Source organism: Camelus bactrianus, chromosome 31, assembly GCF_048773025.1.
Source record: "Camelus bactrianus isolate YW-2024 breed Bactrian camel chromosome 31, ASM4877302v1, whole genome shotgun sequence".
Classification (NCBI taxonomy): domain Eukaryota; kingdom Metazoa; phylum Chordata; class Mammalia; order Artiodactyla; family Camelidae; genus Camelus; species Camelus bactrianus.
In genome coordinates, this window is record NC_133569.1 from 24,060,321 (window position 1) to 24,078,531 (window position 18,211).

Genomic DNA, 18,211 nt, shown 5'->3' on the forward strand with positions numbered 1-18,211 from the left:
AGAGGCCACAATCTTACTCATTCTACCCTCAAGTTATCGCTGTTATATTTGCTTAATCAGAAAGCGTGCTGGCAGTGTAATCAGATGAGGCTGAATGTGGCTGACTGTCTCCTGCCTCATCACTGTCATCATCACTGTCCCTGCCTGCTTCTCCCTCATCCTGCCCCCCTAGAACTGAGCGGAACTGAGGCGAAGGAAGTTTTGACTCCATGACTTCAACCAGACCCCTCCTCCTCCTCCTCCTCCTGGGACCTGGTCGCAGCCCTGCTCTACAGTCAGGCACATGCTGACGATTTCCTGGAAGCCTCCAACCTGAGTAATTTGTTTCCAGTGTTTTAGGTTTTATGCTCCGTTCACTGTGTTAATCTGCAAGTGCCTGCCTATTCTGTGACTGTTCCAGGATACAGCGCTGGACACACCACGTCCCGGGTCACGGGCACAGATCCTTTTCTGTATTGTTCAGCGGTTTCCTAATCACCAGGAGGAGCTAAAGAGTTACTTTCTAAGCTGGTACCACAGATAATCTTTTACACTTCATCTGACTTCCAAGCAAGATGGCAGTGAAAAATCATGCACAACCACGATTCAAGCACAATCTAGAAATACACCCGCAAGTAATCAGAGGAGCCTCAGGTTTCAAAATTCAGCAAAAAGAACCAGTTTCCAGGTTCAGAGAATTCCTCCACGATCACCACTTGGGGGTGACTCCAAGCATGTTACCTACCTTTCTTGAATTTGACATTGTTTTTCTATAAAGTGGTGGGTCTTGGGGTCCCATTCTACAACAGCGTTTGGAATTCTATGAATTTATTTAAAAAGCAAGACAATGTGGAGAATGTGCTGTAGGTGGTTGTGCTGGGGGGCGGGGTATGTCCTAAGTGACTCTGCATTTCTGGGAACTAATTGCATTTCTGACCCTGAAAAGGTAAGTAACAGGCATACGGTTTTAATTTCATCTGAGAGGTTTTCAAAGCTATAATGGACATTGTGAGGATTTGGGGGAAAAGGAAATGTATTAGTAAATTTAAGAAAAAGTGGAAAATACAAACCAAAATCAGGATTCATTTCATCTATGGAATCTACTCTTTGGAGTAAGTGTCTGATAGAGCTGGCTGACTCAAAAGCCACACGCAGATTTGCTTTTCCAATTGGTGAGCGTCTGGGAAGGTGGGTTTGGGGAAGATGTTAAGACGCATATTGCATGTCTATGTCGTCAGGGCCTTGTTGGTAAATCTACACTCCACCAGATGAACTGTGAACATGTGTGTGTTCCGAACCACAACATCGTCCTTGGAGAATAGTTTGAAACGCGAAGCTTTCCAGAAACCCAACTGATAACGTGATAAACGTGTTTAAGCACCAGTCTTCCGGTACTTATAATTCTGTAACACGAGGATGGGAAAGGTTAGAAGAGAGACAAACTCGGCAAGCAGATTTTCTATTGATGATGGACACGGGTGATGGCAACGGGGTGGGGGGTAGGTCACTCCACTCTTTAACTTTGGTGTTAGTTCAAATTTTTCCTTTTTGAAAGAGTGTATTTTTATCACGGGGAAAAGAAAGTGGAACGTCATGGAAGGCATTCAGCCCAGCTCCTGCACAGTCCAAGCGGAGCAGGAGGTCCTTCCGCACCTGCCACATTCCCTATTTGGGCAAGCCTGTGCGTCACCGTCAGGAACATGGCTCCCTTCGCAGAGCCAGGCACCGCCGCTCTATGTATAGATGCGCCGTGTGTGTTCCACGTGCCTTCAGTCTTTAGCTTGATGACTTAACTCTCACCGCGAGGTGCCTTCCTCCCGTTTCGTTACGACTCTTATGTCCCCCGGGAATTTGGGAGAAGAAGACAACTGCATCGAATTAAAGGCAGAAAATGACTGAATAGCTTCTAGCTTCAACATCAAGAGACCCCGAGCGGCCGTCTCGAGCCCCAGCAGCGGACGGAGCAGCCGGGCGCACCAGGCCCGCGGACCCGCGCCCCGGCCGGCCGCTCTCGGCGCGGCCGCGGGAGGAGCCGGCGGGGCGGCAGATGGACGTCCGCGAGCCGCGTTTCCCAGCTGGGTTACGCAACAACTTTGCAGTCGTCATATGCGCCCTAATGTGCAGGGGGCGGTGCTGGTGCGTTGCGCTTTCTACGCCCCCGCCACCCCCCATCACCCCCCCCCGGTCCCCCCCCCGCCTCTCCGGGCTGTCTCGCTTTCTGGGGAGACGCGCGGGGCATTGTAATCGCTGCCGACGCAGCACAGCGAGGCTCGGACGGCCGCCCGGCCCCCTCCCCTCGGCGGCCCGCCCGAGGTCTGGCGGCGCGCCAGCCTCGCCTCCCCGCCTCCCCTCGCGCCCACCCCGCGGAGGAGCGGTCCTCCCGGAGTGTGCGGGGCGGGGAACGGGGAGGTCCCTGCCACGCCCGGGCCGCCGCAGCCCGCGGCCCTCGACCCGGTACTCGGTCGGCAACAGGTAGCCCGGCCGGCTGCGCGCTCGGGGGAACAAAACGCGCCTCTGCGAGGGAACGAGGGTCGCCGGGCTCAGAAAGGCGCCTCGGCGACCGAGAGGGCGAAGGCGGCGGTGCGGGGGGCGGCGCGGCGAGTCGGGGGGCTTGGGCCCCTCCCCAGGCTCGCTCCGGTCCAGGCGGCCGCGCCGGCCGTTGCGCAACCCGGGAGCGGGGCGCGGGTCCTCCCAGCGCGCGGGCGGCGGCGCTGGCCACGGCCGGGAAGGGACGCGGGCTGCTGGCGGCTCTGCCGGGAGGGGGAGCGGGCGGGGGCGGGGCGGGAGGGGCGGGGCCTCGGAGAGCCCGCCCCCGCCGGCCGCGGCCATTGGCGGCGGGCTGGGGGAGGGTGCGGGCGCGGCGATTGGGGCCGCGGCCGCCCGTCACGGCGGGGCTGGCGGGCGGCGACGTAGCGCCGCGCTCGGAACTGACCTACTAACACACATCTCCCGGCGCGGCCACGGCGCCCGCGGACCCGGCGCGCCGCCCGCCTCCCGCGCCGCGCCCTCGCCGCCGCCTGCCGCCCCGGAGGCCCGGCCGGACCTGGGTCCCCGCGCGCCGCCGGCTCCGTTCCCGGCCCGCGTTCCTTCTCCCCGCCGCTCCAGCTCGCCGGCCCGACAGCAGGAACACGGTAAGCGCTCCGCCCACCGCCAGCCAGGGCCCGGCGCCCCGCTCCCCGCCCGCTCCCGGGGCGCGCGGCCGGCGGGCGCGGGGCGCGGGCCGGGCTGTGCGCCGGGCCCGGCCGTGCGCGGGGCTGGCTGGCGGCGGCGAGTGTGCGCGGGGCATTCATTACATAAACTTTTGCTGCCTTGTCAGGAGGGGACTCGCCACCTTAAGGTGGCTGCTTTGATTGCAGCGCCCTCGCGCCGGCACGTAGCCCAGGCTGGCTTGCGCTCCCCCCGCCGCTGTTGCATAATGTCTCCCGATTTCAGGAAAATTGATGTTTTGGTGGAGAAGAGCGCCGGGGAGGCTGAGCCGAGGCTGAGCCATCTCGCGGGGAAGGGCAGCGCTCTTTCCGTTCTCGTCCCTTCTGAGGGGCTGGCGGCGGCGGCGAGGAGGGGGCTGAGTAGTGGGGAAGAGTCCTGATTTTCTCGTTGAGAAAGAGGGTTGGGAGCGTGAACGGTGACGGTATTCGGAGAATGCCTGCGCTGCGTGTGTTTGTGTCCGGGGCTGAGTCTGCACAGACGTTTTCCACCCTGTTTGTCGTCAGCGTGTTTTACCAGCGCTCGGGGAGGCTGTGGGATCTGTCCTTGCACACATTGCATAATCTACCTACGGTGACATACTGGCAGGGATTACGGGCTGATGTGGGAATGTGCGCTACGTGTGCAACGATTTGGTAATTTTAGCGCAGCGTTGGATATTAGATCGTTATTTACATGTGTACTACGTCCCAAATTAAAAGAAAAAATAAGATGTATTTTTAAACACTCCTTCAAAGCGTGAAAGGAAGAATTCCTCGGGTTGTATTCTGATCTTGAATACTGCCCGGGCTCGCCCCTTAGGTGTTCTGAGCTAGTATTTTTAAATCTGGGACGAGCCATTGTGACGTTTACCTCTCCACCTTCCTAATTTTAATACATTCCATCCGATCAGCCCTTTTTCTCACCAAATTGTCGTTGCTTTTTCAGACGCGACAAGACAGATCACATAATAGTTTCCTGGAAATGTTGCATTATGTAACTGACGAATTTGCTGGCAGTGAGCATAGGAAGAGGGAGCTAATTACGTGATTTTATAATCCTGCTACAAAGAAAGTAGGACAATCTTAGCCTTTAAAATGTCACTGTAACAGTTTTTTTTTTAAGGATATTTTAAGCAGGCAAGTAGACAACTGGGCAAGCATTGAGTTTGCGCATGCTGCCCAATGTGTGTCTTTTGCCCTAAATGAAATGTGCGTTCTTCTAAATTTAGCCCTAACTATCACATTTTGACAATTGTGGCCGCACCGTTCTATTTCTGGTGTTTTCTCCAGGGCTGTGTGCAAATACAAGTTCAAGGCCATTTGCTGTAGTTTTAACTCCACGCCTTCGGAGACCTTTGATAAGATTGTATTTTTAGGAAGGCATTTCGCAGAGCCCAGTGGTTTGCTGGAGGCTGACTCCCATTTATCTTTTTAAAAGACGCTTTAGGAAAGTGCTGTTCCCTTAGAACAGCAGGGGATGGCCAAGTGTCATCTTCTAGTCTCGGCTTTTGTAAATAACAACAGCGAATGAGCTCACAATATTCATTTCACGTCGTATTTTTTTTCCCTCCAGACAAAATGATTTATGGGAAACAGATATAGGTTAGTAGATTGTATTTTTGTGTGGACGCCCCAGTTTTATTAATGTGAGGATGATACGAGTTAATGTACCCAGATTTTAAATTTCTTCCCGGACCCTTACATAGTGTATGTGTGAATGTATGTATGTGATGGTGTGTTTGTATCAGATTTGTTTTCCCCTAATGTAACATTTAAATAATTTTAGTGCAGGGTTGGGGGGGGCGTTTGGTAGGGGGCAAAGGGGGACGTATTACAAGATTCACCCCTGGAGCAAATTATATTACCCCAAGTAATTGAAGTTGCTTTCCAGGAAGCTAATATTGCTCCAGGCCCCCGGTGTCAGACCCCGACCTACTCTGGAGCTCGAGCTGCGTGCCCCTGACCTGCCGGGGGCCCGCGTAGCGCCCCCTTCCGATCGCGACCTCAGGGGCGCTCCTGTGCCTCCTGGCGCGCCCCTCCCTCCTGCGCACCCTTGGGGTCTGGGGGGATGTGGGGTTGGCGGGCGGGGTCCCCGGCCCGCACCGGGGAGCGCCCTGGGCGGCGCTTGCACGGGGGCCGCGCGGCGGCCTGCGCTCTTCCTCGCCCCCTCCCCACATTCCTTTGTTCTGGCGCGGGGGTCCTGGCGGCGCCGAGGCCCCGCTGCGCCGCCCACCCGGCGGGAGGCGGGTCCTGGGGAGGCGCGGCGCGGGGGGCTCGGGGGGACCGCCCGGGGCCGGCGAGTGCGGCGCTCCGTGGGCTCGCCTGGGCGGGAGGGGAGCAGGAGGGGCGGGGTGGCCCCCGGGCGAGGCCACCGGGAGACGGCAGCCCCGCGCCCCGCCGGGCAGCTCCGGGGCCTGCCTTCCCGGGTTCTGCGCCTTGAGCTCCTGAGCGCCGCAGACACCTTTGTTCCTGGAGGCTTCATTGTATGTCGGAGCCGAGCGCTTCTCGGTTGGTAAAGCGAAAAAGACCGAAGAAAACCTCTAAATGTCAACAGACCACAAAAATTGGGAGTGGGGCGCTCCAGCATTGATGGTGATGATAGGCGGGCCCGGCTTGACTGTAACCAGTCGAGTCGATTTTTTTTTTTTTTGAACCTTTAGTTTTTGTTGTCAAAGGCTAGCGTAGAGAGAACTCGAATGCCCCGAGTTCAAAAAGCATATATATATCAAAGGGCCCTTACGGCTGCCGCTGCCCTGCTGTGAGGCTACAGGGCTTCCATCCTGGCCGTAAGGCTTCTGAGATTGCGCGCGTTGCAGTAATTCTCGGTGAGTTCACGGCAGCCTCACAGATGTCCCCTGAAAAGCGCGTAAGCGCCAAGTGCTTTGTTGAAAATTGGCTTCTGGGGGAGCCTGTCCTCCACCCCAGACCCTAACCCGTTTCTCTCTTGAGTGTCAAGCCAGTGAGTAGTTGGGGACCAGTGAAATGCTAACATAAGAACTCGGGCTCTGGGCTCAGAAGAGCTGGGTCCCAGGCCCCAGCCTGTGATCTTGGGCGGCTTGCCCTGATTTCCACAGGCCTCCAGGGTAAACTGAGGAAATAAAACCTGTTGATCTAGGCAGTCGTGAGGAGCTCAGTAAACGTTTCCTATGCAAGTGACCAGGAACCAGAGACACATGTATTTTTGATAAAGGTATTCACCTTCTTTTTTCTCTGCTTACGTCTTTGGACAATGACAGACTGAAATTTGAACTCAGCATTTAGTTAGAGTCTTCTTGAAATACTGTGCTTTTTCGTTCGAGTGATGATTCGGGTTTTTTTTCTTTTTCCTCAAAACTATTTGCCATTACACTCAATGGTAATTTTAGTTGGAAGGGAATTCTTGACAGGATCCCAGAACCTCAAACTTCCCAAGTCATGAGATTCATGGGGAACTGTTTAAAGGAACAGAGATAGAGAGAGGGAGGGAGGGAGAGGTGAGCTGATGGTGGCAGGAATGGTGTAGGAAGTGCCAAACAGCTGCCTTTGTCCAGTTCCCTTGGCCTCTCTGTGATGGTTGTCTGGGGCCTGGGCGATCTCTGCATCTCAGGTTCTCTGCTCTGAGATCAGAGGCTGTTAGACCTCACAGGTAAGCTCTCTGGGAGGGTGATGTGCAGCCTATAAAGTAAAGACACGCCCCATGACTGCTGATGGTTGGCCCTTTCGACTGATACGGAAGTCAGTTGCATTTGGTTTTGGGCTTGGGGAGCAGGAGGCAAAAATTAGGCCTAGAACAGATCCTCGTCATCATTGCCTTCATTCTGCTCATCCTTCAAAAACGAGATTAAGAGCTAACATTTTCTGTACACGTACCCTGCACGTGCCAGACACAGCGTGGACCGGTCTATTATCCTCCCCACTTTGTAGATAAGGAAGTGGAGGCGAAGGGAAATCATTTAGCAACCCAGGCTAGGAGCTTGAAACGGGGTGGCGTGGGGGAGGGGGAGGGAGGGGCTCTGCCTCCGTCCCTTCCCTGAGTGTGAATGCAAGCTCACTGCAGTTTTTGAAACAATTTCCTTTTCTGTGTTCAAGACTTATCTTTGTGAGGTGCAATTATAACATCACTGTGATGCAACAGCCTGAAAATTAAAACCCTTTGTTCGGGCCCTTTCCCATGTTGAGCAACGTGCCTGACTCACCAGCTGAGTGGATATTTCTAGTTGACCTTGCTTTGGTCCACAGCGTCAGTTCCGAGACGTGAATGTGATTGCAGCATGGAATGGAAAAGGTGCAGTCACACTGCCCAGGCTTTATTTTTACCCGAGTTAAAATCACACATACTTCATTATTTCCATTGTAACCCAGATGGCATTGATGCTGTTAAACGTTGTTTATTTTTAATGTGTATTAAGGAATGAGAGCACACTTGGGATTCGGTTCAAAATATGACAGAAACAATGTAATTGAGGTTTCCTTTAATATTCATTTCTTGTTTTTGTAAGGTATGCCTGTGTTTCACGGGGTTAACACATTGTTTGATATCCTGTTATTTTTCTGAATTATATTTGAGTTGAGTTTTATCCAGATTGGATTTGTATGAGAATGTCGAAAGACATTGACCTTTGATCACAGACATTACACAAGAGTTTTTCAGTTTCAAAATGAATTTGTATGACCGCCACCCTCAATTATCTCTCAAATTTCATTACAAATAGCTTTCTTGTAGTTAAAAAAAAATTCTGTTTCTTATATGGTTTTAATTAGAGAGTGTAAGCTTGTTTTTATGATAAGAAAGTTCAGTAGGGATTTACTAGATGCCTTTCATAATAATCTGCTTTGAGGACTCCGTTTTATTGGAAGCAGAATGATGTTTATAAAAGCCTTTTAGCTATCAGAACATGGTGTCTTTTATTAATTAACTTTCTAGGGATCTTAAACTGGAATTAAGTAGCCTTCAAATAAACACTAAAGATAAACATTTAAAATGATCTGTTCTCTTCATAAGGCACGTAGTAGAGTAGTGACATTTGTAATCTTCTGTGCCCTGAGAAGGAACGTGAAGAAGAAGTTAAGAAGTCAGGCTGAGGGAAACTGGAATGTGATCCTTCAGTGTAGTTGGGAACATTCAGAAACTTGCCCTTCCGTACCCTTTCCCCACCCAGCCCCCGCACGCACCCCGTTTTTACTTGCCATCATTACTCCCATGTTGCATGTATCCTGGCATTTCTTAGCAGATGCAGAATGTCCTATAACTGGGTTATTTCATGATTACTGGTGTCACTTAAGATTTCAGATAGTTGATAGACTGATAAATTATCTTTTTGAAACTTCAGGAAAATTAATGTTCCTCATTTCGAAGTGACTGCGGTTTTGTTTCTGTTTTTTTTTAATGCATTAGTATTTCACACACACCCCCTCCCTCAAGCCTTGGATTTGTTTGGACACGTTAGGATCTGCGCTCAGACCAAGCAGTCTTCAGGATATTTTCATCCTGAGTTAGGTTACAAACAGTGGCCTCTTTTTATGAATGTAAAGTTGTACTATTTCATATTTCAATTCCTTAAATTATATTGATGCTGTAATGAAATACAGTGTTGTTCTCCTATTTATTAAGTTTAAATCTAATTTTCAGGTAGTTCTTTGTTGAAGATAAAACAACAAGAAATTAGAAATATTTGCATTTATCATAAGCTCGCTCTGGTTTTGACACATTCATTTACAGAGGCACCCGAATAGAAAAAGTAGGTCAGTTTGTTGCCGTGATAGGGTAGATTTTGGCAAAGTGTGAGAGTCCGTTTATGTGTGTGTTCATATCTTGATCAAGTATACATTTCTCTCTGACTTCAAGTTTAAAGTCTGTGTTACTAGAGGCAGAATTATATTATTAATGGGAGGCACTTCATTGGCCCTTAGAGAAGTTTAACATAGTTGTCTTAATTTAAAAAGCCTTTTATTTTTCAGCCTGATGAGAAAATCCTTGTGCAACTTCAGCACTTCCTGAATTTTTTCATTCCCCACTTCCCCGTAGATTTGATTTTTATTCATGAAAAGAAATAAAGCGTTTTACTGAAACGATCATGTCACGGATTTTACCCACAGGAGGAAAACGTAGGTTAACATTTCGCTAGTATTACTAGTTTAAAGAGCTAAGAGTTGATTCAGTGACTTTATTTTTTTCACTAAAATGGTGTTTATCTCAAAAATAAGCAACTACCTTCTTAGTAGAGAGGTGGTTTGTAGTTGAACATAAAAGAACTTTTTTTTTCTTTAATGGTATCTATACTATACCTCTGAGGGTATAATGAATACATTCAGAGAGTAGAGGAAAAATGAGGTAGTTCTATAAAAATATTTCCAAATCATGCGGCTCATCAAATAGTATTTCATCTTGTATTGACAGTTTTAAAATCAAAACTTGTAACAGAAGCAATTTGCAATAAGACTTCCCCCTTGAAGAGATAATTAGTAACAGAGTTTTCTCATGGTAGATTTTAATGTCTAAACTATTAGTAAGATTTTAGATGCTTGAAACAAAATGTTTCTTTTTGTTCTGTAACAAGTTTGGATTGTCAACCAATAGTTCTCTGAGAGATGCATTGGAGGCCAGGGAAGATATAGGTCAAACATAAGGAATGAGATTCCTCCTCGAGGAGAAATTTGGTCTAGAATTTGTGTTGGAACTCTTTATTCTTTTAGAGAATTTTCTAAACCAAATTTTAATCTTAATTTAAAATAGCATTTAGGTCATCTGACTTAAATAGACCGTAAAATCTGGGCTTGCGAAACCTAACTCCTGTAGAAATAGCGTGATGTACTATGAAAAAGCGTCAATTAGCAACGGCACGTCCGCGTTAGGTATGGGAAAATAATGTCATTGGAATGTGATGACTCCTGCTCTTAAATTTCTCTTTTTATTTGTGTTTTTAAGCAGCAGCCATATTATCTAATGGGTGTAATGAAGCTGATCGTGCTGGACACGCCAGCATCATAGAATTGGCATTTAGTGTCAATTACTCACCAGAAGGGAAACTAGTGGTGACTGATGTAACGCAGCGTTAGTGGTGATCTGAGAACAGAAGGCAGAGGTGAACTGACTGTTAAATTAATCATAAGGGGAAAACATCAGAATCTGAAATAAAGTCATTAGTTGATCATAAATACTGATGTTTTCAGAAGGCGTTGTAAACTAGCTTTGCGTTCGCTTTCATTTAAATTGATGGTTGAAGGGCACAAATAGATTCGTTGCCCCCCGCACCTCTGCCCTCACGTGCTGCGTGATCCTGGCAAAGTCACTCAGCCTTTCTGGGTTTTAACTGCTCCCTCCACCCTATGTTGAAAATGGATACATTTTGCTTTTGTACTAGAAAAATCACAGGTGACAATGCCAATAGCTAGCACTTTTCTTTTCCTCTGTTTATTTTAGCACATAGGACTGCTAGGAGATTAAAATTTTAGCAAAGAGATGAAAATGTAGAATGTTTTCTCAATTTATTAAATACTTTCAGGATGTAGAACATCTCCAAGGAAGCTGGAGAGAAGTCCCAGGTGGCACCTTTGTCGTCTTAAGGAAGTTCTGGCGGCATCTAAGAGTGCTTTACTGCCCCCAGAGTAACTTAGGAAATGAGTATAAATGACTCAGAAATGAGAGCAACACAGAAAGGAACTGAATGTAATTGAGATGCACTGCAGAAGTCCCCACCAGAACAGCCCCCTGCAAGTACAGAAGAGGAAACCGGACCGTGAGAGGGACTGGATTGCAGTCAGAGCTGGGCTGGAATCAGCTCTGCCACTTAACTGGCTGTGTGACGCTGGGCAAGTTGCTTAACTTCTCTGAGCCTTAGTTTTCTTGTTTGAAAGTGGTTATTATCATGAGGGTAGTGAAATTATGACAGGCCAGGCTCACCGTGCTTCTTGCGTACTAAGTGTTCAGCAAATGGTCATCACTGTTTTTATTTTCACCCTCCCAAGAGAAAAAGCAGCGCAGGCTGGAAACGATGCGATCTGTGCACCAACCCCCGGCCTGACGTGGGCGGCGCTCCTTGCGCATCCCTGGCTCACAAGTCTGTCTCCCCCGCTGGAATAAGGGGGTCCCTTGACCCTTGGGAGTTGGATTTATGTGCCCCCAGTCTTCCTCAGTGCCAGGTATGCAGTAGGTGTTGAATAAATCAAGCAAAGAGTAAGAGAATAAGCAAAGTATCTTTTTTAGGATTTCCACCGTGAGACTAAATTAAAAAGAATGTGTCAGAAAAGCGCTTTTGGTTACAAAACTCTCTTATGTGTGGCAAACGAGTGACTGTCAATCAGACGTTGAGCACCTAATATGTTCAGTCTGTTGCCAGGATACAAATACATTCATTTGCGCCCGTAAGGAATCTGCAGTCTAGCTGGGCTTATAAAACAAACGGAGGAAGATACACGTGGTCCAGAATCAGCACCTCTCTGCATTATCTCACACTGTGATAAACTTCTTTCAACTCTGTAAGGTTATTTGATAAATAATATTACCGAAAATATGCTAATACACTACGTGGTGATTTGCTGATAGGGGTCATAGAGACAGTTAATTTGTGCAGGTGAGGGAAGAATCTAGATTCTGGTACACAGAGTGAAGTTCCAATAGGGAGGAGACTAACGGAAAAGAAATGAGATTTTCCTACAGGTTTTAAACATGCCAACAAAGTTGTGGAGATGACAAAGTGGGCACATGGGACTTAGACACCAAGAAGAAAGGAGCCACGAGATTTTTCTTTTTAACATTTTGTATTGATTTGTAATCATTTTACAATGTTGTGTCAAATTCCAGTGTAGAGCACAATTTTTCCATTATACATGAACATACATATATTCATTGTCACATTTGAGATTTTAAGACAAGTGAGATTTTTAAACTTAAATAGAGGTGGGATCATTTTCCTCCAGGCAGCATGACGAGGGCTGTCTGCCCTCACTCACACCAGACCCAGCACACATCTTTGGACCAGGAGGCTGAAGAGAGTCCCCACTCACTCCATGCATGTGTTGAAAACGGGTATGATATGATGACATAATGAAAAGTTTAGGGAGAGTGGCAAAGGCAGACAGCACGGTGGGACATTTCAAAAGCGTCATGGGAAAAACTCGTAAGTGAGGTGAAATGTAGAAGGAATGTAATTTTTTTCCAGGGAAGGGACAAATTAAAAAATGTAAAGAAGAGAAAGGTTCTCAAGCGGCAAACATACTCAGAATAATAGCGTACAGGGAACTCCATGATGCTTTGAAAAACAGAGGTCCCTGAGGATACAGTGGAGATTTGAAGGGCACTTTGGGAAAAAAGTTCAATGTAATAGTCCTTCTTTAGCTGGAATTTTTACCTTTTGCCTCAACATTTATTTGACTTAAAGGGGGAAGGACTTAACTGCATTAGGGAATACCCTTTTTTTTTTTTTTTTTGATAGACTTTATTCTTTTAGAGCTGTTTCAGGTTCACAACAGAATTGAGCAGAAAATACAGAGAGTTCACACGTAGCCCTCCCCACCCACACATGTATCCTCCCCTCCCCTCAGCATCCCTCATCAGTGGGCGTATTTGGTACCATCGCTGAACCAACGTGGACACATTATTATCAACCAACGTCCATAGTTTACATGAGGGTTTCCTCTTGATGTTGTACATTCTGTGGAGGGAATACCCATTCTTAACAGGAGGAAAGAATCCATTCAGTATGCAGAGGGCAAATGAGTTTTCATGTCAGAACAAGAAAGCTGAGTGGAAATAGAGGAGGCTGTGTTGTTGTACTAAGTGATAACTAGAAAGATCTCCTTTCTACACCATCACCGCCTGCTCTGGCAGACTCTTTGCCTTCACTTCCCATTAAAGCTGTATTATCAAAAACAAACAGAAGCAGGGTGTTTGTAATCATAAATTTTCCCGAGTTGCAACTCACTGTTTCCGTTGGCTCAGTTGGATGGATACAAACGTGGCATTAAACCTGAGTCTTTGTGATCCTGGAACTGTTACGTCATTCCTTCTGCTCCTTCTGGAAAAGACACAAGAGGCTGGCAGGCTTTTCCAGCTGATAAAATTAAACTTCATTTCATTAGTCATTGTAGAACTATGCACAAGGAAGGCAGAATGACATGAAACAAAAACATTCAATCTTTTTAATGGGGCAGGGTAGAGTGCTGAATGAGCAGTTGTCTTGCCACATCTCCTTTATGGAAGTTTTCCCTGCTGGGAAATTAGGCAAGGAAGCCCTGTCCAGAAACACAGATCCAGAACCACCATGAGAGGATTGTTATTGGAACCTAATATGGATTTATTATCTCGTGTCAGGCCAAATGCAGATTAGAACCGTGTCATCAGTGGAAAAGGAAGCTATTTGGTTCTATTTTTGAGTTCTTATATTTTGTTTGAAACTAATTCATAAAATGGAAAGAAATTCTTTCCATAATTAGATTCTCTCAGTTTAAAATAATTTTAGGTTCTCTCAGTTTAAAATAAATTTACATTTCAAGAATGCACTCTACTTTAAAAAAAATTCCCTTTAAATAGTAACTGTTTATTTTGGTACAAAGCTATTAGATACATGAAATCTATTTTGACAGAATTTTCAGGACCAAAAAAAGCACTTTGAATGCTTCCATCTTAAGTGAATGCTTGATAAGTCAATTTGAAGGAATCAGAAGAAGGAACATTTCTAACCTCATAGTGCAAATACGTCAAAGAGATGGCTTTATTGAGAGGAACCCTTTCCAGGTGTGCTGAGTCTCTTGGCAGAATGACCTTGACATAAGCCCATCGGGGGTTTGAGGGACAGGATTTGCCCACATAAGAGTCCAGTTAAAAAGCTGCAACTCCGTTGTTTGTGTGGCTTTTATTTTCATTTTTGTGGAAATAAAAACTTAGCCCCATTTATGTTTTATTCCATGCAGTTACAAAATTTGTTTACTGACATTAAAGGAGTTTACTTGGAGAAGTTCCTTTTTATGAGGTGAGCTTGTTTGCTTGGCAGCGATAGAAATGCGACCGAAAATTATCCAGAAGCACCCAGTCTGCAAGCACTTACCAGCCAGCGGGGATCTGTCATCTCCTTCCTGTCATGCCCTGTCCCTCGTCCCCCTCCCCACCGTGTCTTCTCCCGAAACACAGCCTTCCTCAGTTTCTCCCCGGGGCAGGTGTGTGTTTTTCTCTCACTGCCCTGGACCACGCGTTCCTCTGCCAATACAACAGCTCGCACTGGGGGTTTGTCCCTCACGACTCTACAGTACAGGGATTTGCTTTCTTCCCTTCTTCCTTTCTTTTCTTTCTTTTTTTCTTTCTTTTCTTTTCTTTCTTTCTTTCTTTCTTTCTTTCTTTCTTTCTTTCTTTCTTTCTTTCTTTCTTTCTTTTTCTTTCTTTCTTTCTTTTCTTTCTTTCTTTCTTTCCCGCCTTCCTTCCTTCTCTTTCTTTCTTTTTCTTTCCTTCTTTCTTTCTTTCTTTCTTTCTTTCCCTCCTTCCTTCCTTCTTTTCTTTCTTTTCTTTCCTTCCTTCCTTCTCTTTCTTTCTTTCTTTCTCTTTCTTTCTTTTTCTTTCCTTCTTTCTTTCTTTCCCTCCTTCCTTCCTTTTCTTTCCCTCCTTCCTTCCTTTTCTTTCTTTCTTTCTTTCTTTCTTTCTTTCTTTCTTTCTTTCTTTCTTTCTCTCTCTCTCTCTCTCTCTTTCTTTTCTTTCATTGAGTTATAGTCATTTTACAATGTTGTGTCAATTGGTTGCTTACTTTGGTTTCAAGATTGTAAACTCTTCAAAGGAAAAAACACTGCACCTTGTTCAGACCCACGTACCCTAAGTGCTAAGTGCCGTTTCTTGTACAGAATGGGTAATAAATACTTACCAAGTAACTGTTTCTTTTCGTGTATTGCAGGTCACCTACAAGACTGCCTACTCTGTTCAGCTAAGAGGAGCCAGAGAGATTGAGTCTGGACGGTAGAACAAAAGGAAGAATATTGATGGATGTTAAACCACGGGTTTTAGAGCGTTTGAGAGGCCTGGGGAAGTAACTTGCTCCCCTGCCCCGCGTAGGTAGGTGAAGGCTGTTTCTGATGCAGCTGAGAAAAATGCAGAGCATCAAGAAGGAGCAGGCGGCCCACGATCCCGGGAGCGCCGTGGACAAGATGATGGTGCTTAACTCTGCCTTGACTGAAGTCTCCGAAGACTTGGCGCCCGAAGACCTACTGCTAAATGAAGGAAGCGTGGGGAAAAGCAAATCTTCGGCGTGCCGGAGGAAACGGGAATTCATCCCCGACGAGAAGAAGGACGCCATGTACTGGGAAAAGAGGCGGAAGAACAACGAGGCGGCCAAGAGGTCTCGTGAGAAGCGTCGGCTGAACGACCTGGTTTTAGAGAACAAGCTGATTGCACTGGGGGAGGAAAATGCCACTTTAAAAGCCGAACTGCTTTCCCTGAAATTGAAGTTTGGTTTGATTAGCTCGACAGCCTATGCCCAGGAGATTCAGAAGCTGAGCAACTCGACGGCTGTGTACTTTCAAGACTACCAGACGTCCAAGGGCAGCGTGGGCGCCTTCGTGGACGAGCACGAGCCCTCGATGGTGGCCAGCAGCTGCATTTCGGTCATTAAGCACTCCCCGCAGAGCTCTCTGTCTGACGCTTCCGAAGTGCTCTCGCTGGAGCACTCGCAGGAGGGCCCCGCGCAGAGCGGCTGCAGAAGTCCTGAAAGCAAGTTCCAGGTCATCAAGCAGGAGCCCATGGAGCTGGAGAGCTTCGCCAGGGAGCCGAGAGATGAGCGGGGTGCCTATCGGGCAGCCCTGTATCAGACCTACATGGGGGGGTCGTTTCCTGGTTACGCGCACTCCCCGCCGCTGCTGCAGGCCAACCGGTCCTCCAGCAACTCTCCGAGGACGTCGGAGACTGATGACGGGGCCGTGGGAAAGTCGTCGGACGGCGAAGACGAGCAGCAGGTCCCCAAGGGCCCGATCCACTCCCCCGTGGAACTGCAGCGCGCCCACGCCACCGTGGTTAAGGTCCCCGAAGTGAATTCCTCTGCCCTGCCGCACAAGCTTCGCATTAAAGCCAAAGCCATGCAGATAAAAGTGGAAGCCCTGGAGAACGAGTTTGACGCCGCGCCCAAGCTTCCCTCGCCCCTTGACATGACGTCCAAGAGACACTTTGAACTCGAGAAGCATCCTGCCCCCACCCTGGTCCCTTCCTCCCTCACTCCCTTTTCAGTGCAAGTGACGAACATTCAAGACTGGTCCCTCAAAGCCGAACACTGGCATCAAAAAGACCTGAACGGCAAAAGCCAGGGCGGTTTCAAAACTGGCGTTGTTGAAGTGAAAGACACTGGGTACGAAGTTTCGGACCCAGAGAACTTGTTTCTGAAGCAGGGGATCGCACACTCGCCGGCAGAGGTGGTCTCACTCAAGAGACTGATCGCCACGCACCAGATCTCTGCTTCGGACTCCGGGTGAAGTTACTACTGAACCGGCTCTGGGCATCTCGCTGTCTTCGGCAATAGATGAGTATGTTTTGTATTAGGCTGAGTTTTCACTGGACCTGTGTCATTTCACTGTAACGTTCACACGTTGTCTGTCGGGTGTCTTTTTGTGCACAAATTACTATGAAGATTAGATTGTGTTATCACTCTGCCTTGGGTGTAGTCACAGAGTCCATTGCAAAGGCTGTATATATGGGACATTATTTTTGTTGTTTTCCCATAAAGTGTGTAAGTTACCAGTTTCAATAAAGGATTGGTGACAAACACAGAACTTCTGCTCCATGGCACTTAATTTTATGGGAAAGTAATTTAAGTTACAAAAATAGATACTAAGATGCTCTGATTTTACTTATTTGGGCGAGTTTTTTCTTCCCATCAGTAAGGGAAAAGCAGAACATATGGTCAACACATAATTTTTTTTTTCTTTTCTCTACTTTGGCCCAGGCTATGATAAGTTTGAAAATCTTCCAGCGGAGAGGGGACAAGGGGTGGTGGGGAGTGAATTTTCTTGCATTTGAGACTAATTTACAAAATTACTCCCCATTATCTATCTTCCTTTAAGGTTACGTTTTCTCTGCCTTTTTTTTTTTTTTTTAAGTTGAAAAATCCAACTTGTTTAGCATCAGCTTCCCTTTAGTCATCTCTCTCTTAAGTATGATGCATGAATGCGGAAAGTTGAGTCACTGACCCACTTTATTAATTAGAGGTTCTTTTTAAAAGGGTGAATAACAGAGTAAGGATGAAGTCATTTTTATGTTACTGTAAATCTTAACAGTTCTAGAGTGTAGCAGTCCAGGGAGTTAGCTAGTGAAACACTGTTTTTATTTAGTTCCCCAAATTTCAAAGAACACATCAGTGATCACCTACCATATACAGTCTGGGTGTATGTAGTGGCTTGGTTTGTTGTTTTCTTTCTTTCTTTTTTTTTTTTTAAACAATTCATTAATGATGAATATAATAGCTCCAAGTTTGGAAACTCTTCATGATCCAGAAGCCCGGAAGGAAGCATCATTCTCAGTAAACTGATGATTTGACTGTTAGTGACAATTTGTCCAGGACCCTCAGTTGCCCCACAGCAGTAAAAGTCTCCAAACGCAGACCAGGCGGGACCAGCTTCTGGGCGGGGTGCAGGGCCTGGGTCAAGGTCGGGCCAGCACAGCTGTCTCCGTGGCGGTTTTCCTCGCCCAAGCCCTCTCCAGAACTGCCTTTTTCCACACTGACCTCTTTTTCATCCTAGAGTTGGGGGCGGGGGCTGGACCTCAGGCTTCATAAAACACATGGCGGGTGAGGTAACCCTCGCTCTGTTCCCCGTGTCTCGTGGTGGTATCTGGGAAGAGCCCGGACCTACATCCCGCCTCAGGGCTCCCTCATCTTTTTCACGGCCTGGTTTGAATAAAGCCTGATTTTCAAGATCTTAAACCTCCTGCCCTTTTCTATTTCACAAAGTGATCCTTTGAATTAAAGGCGATGCGGGAACGTACACACGTGCCATCCACCTTGTCCCTTTGGACACCGCGACCCGTTCTCTCTGAAATCTCCTGCCTCTTGGAGAAGTGCGTTGCCCATCTTGGCCCCTGGCCTGCTGGCTTCAGTAACTGCCCCGTT

General features: G+C 47.4%; 1 protein-coding gene across 4 annotated transcripts; it reads left to right on the forward strand.

Annotated features, from left to right (window-relative positions):
- Positions 1–2,097: 2,097 nt before the first annotated feature.
- On the forward strand, positions 2,098–16,877 carry NFIL3 (nuclear factor, interleukin 3 regulated). Of its 4 annotated transcripts, none has more exons than XM_074355502.1 (2): positions 2,098–2,115; positions 15,017–16,877. In XM_074355502.1, the coding sequence occupies exon 2, from the start codon at positions 15,195–15,197 to the stop codon at positions 16,578–16,580; it is 1,386 nt and encodes a 461-aa protein (XP_074211603.1). In that variant the 5' UTR covers positions 2,098–2,115; positions 15,017–15,194; the 3' UTR covers positions 16,581–16,877. The 4 variants fall into 4 exon arrangements, with proteins under 4 accessions (XP_074211603.1, XP_074211601.1, XP_074211602.1 ...); XM_074355500.1 differs by lacking the exon at positions 2,098–2,115 and adding an exon at positions 2,854–3,110; XM_074355501.1 differs by lacking the exon at positions 2,098–2,115 and adding an exon at positions 7,157–10,952.
- The last annotated feature ends 1,334 nt before the right edge of the window (positions 16,878–18,211 follow it).

What these genes read in the sequence shown, in the direction of transcription:
- NFIL3 (XM_074355502.1), top strand. Translation starts at nt 15,195, where the DNA reads ATGCAGCTGAGAAAAATGCAGAGCATCAAGAAGGAGCAGGCGGCCCAC.